At 40.2% G+C, this 6,000-nt stretch overlaps 1 protein-coding gene across 1 annotated transcript in view; it reads left to right on the top strand.

Annotated features, from left to right (window-relative positions):
- The first annotated feature begins 1,590 nt into the window (after nt 1-1,590).
- PRKACB (protein kinase cAMP-activated catalytic subunit beta) overlaps nt 1,591-6,000 on the top strand; it is a 143,583-nt gene continuing 139,173 nt past the window's right edge. The window contains exon 1 of the mRNA XM_081225601.1: nt 1,591-1,880. Within this exon, the coding sequence (XP_081081727.1) occupies nt 1,835-1,880 (46 nt within the window). The 5' untranslated portion in view covers nt 1,591-1,834. The remainder of the gene's footprint in view (nt 1,881-6,000) is intronic.

Here is a 6,000-nt window from a genome sequence, read left to right as displayed (position 1 = left end):
TTTTTAATTTCGTTTATGGCTTAATGCTATTTATTGAACTTCCTATGTATGTAGGGCAAAATATCACATCCACAACACAAAACTAAATGTGATTGGAAGGATGTGACATTGTTGGAACATTGTTGCATGCTGACACAATACCTCACAGCTAGTTCAAATCCTTCCTTCTCTACAATTTTTATATTACTTGGATTTAATGGAAACCCAGAAAACAATAATGAATTTCCCCAAGAAATAAACTCATTATGCATCCATCTTTTCAAGTCAAGGTAATTTTAAATGGAGAGAAAGCAATTTACCATAACATCTACATAATATTATGGACAAAAAGTCAGACTTTAGAGCCCAACTACCTAGGTTCAAATCCTGCTTCAAAGAGATAATAGCTGTGTAATCTAGGGTAAATTGCTTAACTTCTCTGTGCCTCAGTTTGTTCATAAGTGAAATAATGATAGTAAAACTCCATATCTCATAGGGTTCTTGAGGATCAAGTGAGTTGCTACCTGCATGGTATACATGATATAAACCTTTGTTGAATTAATTTAACAGAAATAGTAATAAGAAACAGCAGGAAGAACTTACTGAGAAACTTCTACAGTTACCATTCTGTTTTTGTCAGTAATGAAAGCTATTTCAAAAAAAATTCTGAGAGATTTCCTCTGCTTACTTTCAAGTCATCAAGTATCCATTAAATACCTACTGTGCCTGGTGTCTTGGGGACACAAAATAAATTTAGTAGTCTCTGCCCCTCGGGAAGTTACAGTCTTTCTACACTAAATTTAGAATCAAGGCTCACGGCGCAAAATTCAAAGAAACATGCAACAAAAAATACTAGAGTGCCGCAAAAAATTAACCTGGTAAGTAAAACTATTCACAAATTCAATATGTATATTAAGAAAAACGCAGTTACCAATTGGGAATGCATTTATTTTGACATCTACACAGAGAGCTGCTAAATACAATGATTCACATCAACAGACATTCTGTAGAAATAGTAATACTTTCCTTTCTCTCTGGGGTATTTGACAAAACCTGAGAGCGATCCTGCAAAACCACAGAGAATGAAAACTGCACTGGGAACATCAAAGGTCTTGTGACTGGTGCCTAAGAACCAGGAGGACAACGTGGTGGGCTCGGTGAACACCTGGATCTGTGAGGCAAAGACAGGCTCGGAACCACGATCAGGATTAGGGACGAACTTGTTCCCGCAGCTGATACTGACCAGTCCGCAAAGCCCAGTGGCGCGAACCAGGGGTCTCCCCTCGCGTCCGACCTCCCGGGCGTGGGGGACGCCAGGCTGAGAGACGACGGGTTCCTCAAAGCTAACGGTCCCCACGCCGCCTCCCAGATCTCGAGGATGGGCATCCGAGAGCAAGCCCGGGCCACCACGTCCCAGCTCGGTGGGCCGCTGAGGTGCCAGCCGAGGTTACCCGAGTCCGCTGCCCTCGGCTCAGCCCCCCTCAGCCCGCCGCCCTTGTACCCGGCCGGCACGTCACTTCCGGCGCGCGCGCCCGCTGGTGAAAAGGGACAGGGTCGGGGCCCCGGCGCGCGGCTGCCGGGGGGCGCGCAGGGGGGGCGGGGCGTGGGAAGGGGGAGTGTCTGCCCGCCGCAGCCGCCGCCGACGCCACCGTTGCTGCCGCCGGGGCTGAGGAGTTTGCTGAAGCCTTGGCCTCAGAACCGGCCCAGTCTTCCCGCCCGCACTCCGGGCGCCAGCGCCGAGAGCACTGACCGCTCTGACCGGTGCAGAAGCAGGAGTTGCCTCAGCCTGTGGAGCGGCGGGGACGGCCCCGGCTCCCCTTCCCCTCCCTGACCCCTTCCTTTCATCGTCTCAGTCATGGGGAACGCGGCAACCGCCAAGAAAGGCAGCGAGGTGGAGAGCGGTGAGTCAAGGGCTGGGTCTGGGGGCCCGCCGGGCGGACCGGAACGGGGCACCGAGCGCCCCTCCGGGTCGGAGCCCGGAGGTCGCTGACACGGTCCAGGCCTCGCAGCGGCCTCCGGGAGCCACTCGAGGGGACCCTGGGGGACCCGCTGCCTTCCTCTTCCACCCCCTCCCCCCAGCTCCGGCGCGAGGGCTGAGTGCCGAGGGCCGGATGGAGAGGGTGAGGGAGGAGAGCGGTCCCTGCAATTCCGTCTTTCACTAGAGCGAGCGCGCGGAGGTGGGGGGGTCTCCCATGCTTAGATACTTCCCCAAATATGGTCCGGATAAAGAAGTCTCTTGGACCATCCCAGCCCTCGCTCCCCCCCCCAAAAAAACGCGGGCCCCCTCTTTGGGAGCCACAGGTAGTGTTGTGAGAAGAGTTGGCTCTTTTCCCTCCATCACTTGGGTCCATCCCAACCTTATCATCAGGTGAGGGGCTGCGGGTCTGGTCCTCCGCAGGTGAGGTTAATCCTAAGTGGGCAACTACGTTATAGAGATCCTGCATCTTTTCAGATTAGGAGTGGAAAATATAGTAAGAGTAGACAAAAACTTTTCCCATTAGGGAAAAAAAGCAAGGCAGGTTTGCCTTTTCTTGAGACATGCAAGAATTTGCTACAATGTCTGTAAAACTTAAAGGTCCCTCTGAATTGAAGTGCTTCCAGAATACGGTGGATTTCTTCTGAGAGCTGAAAGTGCAGGCACTCTACACTTTACACCAAACAGTAAAAAGTGATGAATTTCTGTATGGCTGTATGGTTTTATTTATTTATTTATCTATCTATCAGTCAATCCGTCAGTCAATCTGGATGGTTTTTGCCTTTGCCAGGTTCAACTCAGATTTGATAATTCAGGATGAACAGAAAACAAATAGTATTCGTTGTGTGACCGCGAGTAACATCTCAGCACTTGAGGGAATGCCTGATGAATTTATTCCAGTTTGTGTAAATAGTATCTTTTAATGCTTCTATGTTTTTACTATGTTTTAGGTTAATTTCATAATTTAGCATGAAGGAAATAGCTTTTTTCGGTATCAGTAAAGCAGAATCTATTGGGAAAGATCTAGTCATTCATTTTGTTTAATGTGAATAGTTAGATCAGATTATGTGGTTTGTGTTTCACCAATAAAGTTTTGGTGTTAATTTTCAGGAGCTCCAGAAAAGTTTAATGTCTTTAATATGTGATATGGAGATTTTAAAAAGCCAATATAGAGGTAGAATTTTAGTGTTTTTTTTCTTTAATTGCACAAATGTAGTAACTAACTGTACAAAAAGTATTAAAAATGCGGAAAGTAAAGAATTACTTGTGCCTTTCATCATTTTCCTTTTTAATTTAAAGCTAAAGATAAAACATGTGCTAATTGTATTACAAAGAGTGTGCTTGGTAATGGAATCATTTCAGTGATTTTTATTAACAAGTGCTGGCCTGTACAGTGTTTATATTTTTAACAATGATAGTAGACTCTTTTGTGATTTATATATTTCCATTATTAAGTTACCAAACTAATTCTCCCCTAGACAGTATTGAAGCTCGTAGCTATGGGATACTCTTGGAATATTTATAGGAAACAGAAAGGAAACTTTAGATGTTTATCAAAATATCTTGAAATTATTCCTATGAGTAAATTCTTTCCTAAGCTTTAACTGTTAGTGATAGCCTAGTTCTTAAGTATGTTAGCCAGCTTTTTATATAAGTTTATTTATGGAAACTGAAGGTCATTATAGTAGTTTGAATAAATGTTGTGAAGTGATAAAAGAAAATAGCAAGCTATGTCTCATTGGGAGAGTCATTGCAAGTGTCACATGTTGATCAGTTTGTAATTTCATTTGGAGCAATGTTATCAGGTGCATGTTGCTGCTGTTCTACTGTGGTGAACAAAGAAATGTTATCAATATATCTTAATACTTAATGAAAGAACAACTTTTACCATTATATACCTAACTGTTCTGTATAGTTTTTAAAAATTACTTTTGAAAATATATACCTTTCAAAATTTGAATGTAGTTATTTAAACTTCAGCTGATATATAAAAGCATAAACTTTTAGAAATATAAGTGATTCTAGAGATCAGCCTGTGTAATCATTCCATTTCAAAGCCAAAGTGCCTGACCTCTGAATAAGCTGGAGCTGAGATCATGCTATTCGTGATATCAGAGTAAGGAATAGAATCTGATGCCCTGACTCCATACTGTATCACTAAATAATCAATTAATATGAATATTTTCAAAATATCTACAAAGTGTATTAGTTTCATTTGGATACTCTGTAAGTAAAAGCTCAAGAACTTTTACTATCTAGTGTGAGAGACAAAATGTACATATAAAAGTTAACTGAAAAGTAAAATATGACAAGTGCTAACATTATGGAAAATGAACTTAAAACTCTGAAAACTACCAATAGGAAAATGTTTGATTTGAAATGAAGATATAAAAATATCAGGCCAGTTAGGATTTGAGGTTTGGCCCATGCCTCATACAGGTGACTCTGGAGCTTAGTTCTAAAAATATTCCAGAAGAATGTAGCTGGGCATAAAAATATTTGAGAACAGTCTTAGTTAGCTTTGACCATCTGGTGCTTATGTTGTACTCTATTGAAATTTATCCCCATACACTTAGAAGAAAACATTTTCTGGGGTAAGACTTGAAAGCTGGGGAGATTTCATTTTCAACTCCACAGTTTCTGGAGATCACATTAAGTTGGGTACCTATTATTCTACTGTAGTGAACTAGGAAATTGTATTGGTATGTCTTAAAACTTAATGAAAGAGCAACTGTTACTTTTACATACCTGTTCTGTGTATTTAAAAAAAATTACTCTAGTAAAAAATATGTGTCTCAAAATCTGACTGTAGTTATTTAAACTTCAGTTAATATGCAGAAGTATAAATTTTAGAAAAATAAGTGAGCATACAATTCTCTGAGAAATTTTAAACTTGTCATTCAAAGTTGTTTTACTTATCCTATCTCCCACTTTTTACTTTACTCACAGTCCCCAACATAAAAACAGATGCCACCTATTTTAGCCTAGGAGGGGTTTTTTGTTTGTTTATTTCATTAAAAAACAAACAAACATTAGATTTCCTCTACCCCCCACCACATGTTGCTTGGGAGCTTTATGTTACACTCTTAGCGCCAAGGTGTTGAGACTTATGGGTAAAGTGTTGGTAGAGATTTGGATGCAGATTCTCCCATGACTGCAAGTGGTAGAGCCACCTGTAAGCCAGTGTTCATATAATGATTTTTGAATGTTTTCCAGAGTCTCTCTGTCTTAAGAACTTTTGAAGGTGAATGGAAGTTAAAAAAAGTCACCAGTAGAGTAGTTTCAACCAAAATGCAAGTTTCATAAAAACTAGCATTTTTTTAAAGGCTTACTATGTGCCAGTTTCTCTAAGTACTTTGCATGCATAATTTCACTTAATCTTTCCAACTGTATGATATAGTTTAGTTATTTCTCCATTTTATAGATGAGAAAAAGGAGGCTCAGAGAGCTTAAATGACTTGTCTTAGGTTGCACAGCTAGTAAGTCAGGGAGTAACGTTTGAACTTAGGTAGGTTAACCCCGGAACCTGAAATCCTAACCACTGTGCAAACAGCCTCTGTATCCAATGGAAAATCTGATTCTAAGATACACAGAATAGCTTATACTTCATTTTAATCAGTTTGTTATTATAGAAAATTTTGGTAGTTTTCAATAGTGTCTTCATTTGGATATAGTAGATATCTTAAATGAAAGAGTTAATTTTTCCTTGTACTGTCTTCTACATTCAATTTCTGTAAATTGAGGATGAAGGATTAAATTACCTTGAAAGTCTTTTCAGATTCAATGTGGTATAATTTCAAATTAAGCCATAGAAAATTAATTTTATATACTTAAAGCATTCATTAATATTTGTGTTTAATTCTTTTTTTCTCATTTGTAAATGTATACTTTCCCTTTCTGTGAAATAGCCAATTGAAAAATTACTTTTGAACTTATATTGCCATTTTAAAAGTATTTGGAAATTTGTATTTTACCATGGTTTACAATAGCACTATCCAATCAGACTTGCTGCTGTGACGGAAATGTTTATATTGTCTCATGTGGTA

The sequence above is a fragment of the Mesoplodon bidens genome (assembly GCF_964165515.1).
Source record: "Mesoplodon bidens genome assembly, chromosome: 2".
NCBI lineage: Eukaryota > Metazoa > Chordata > Mammalia > Artiodactyla > Ziphiidae > Mesoplodon > Mesoplodon bidens.
This window is presented reverse-complemented; position numbering and strand designations above follow the sequence as displayed.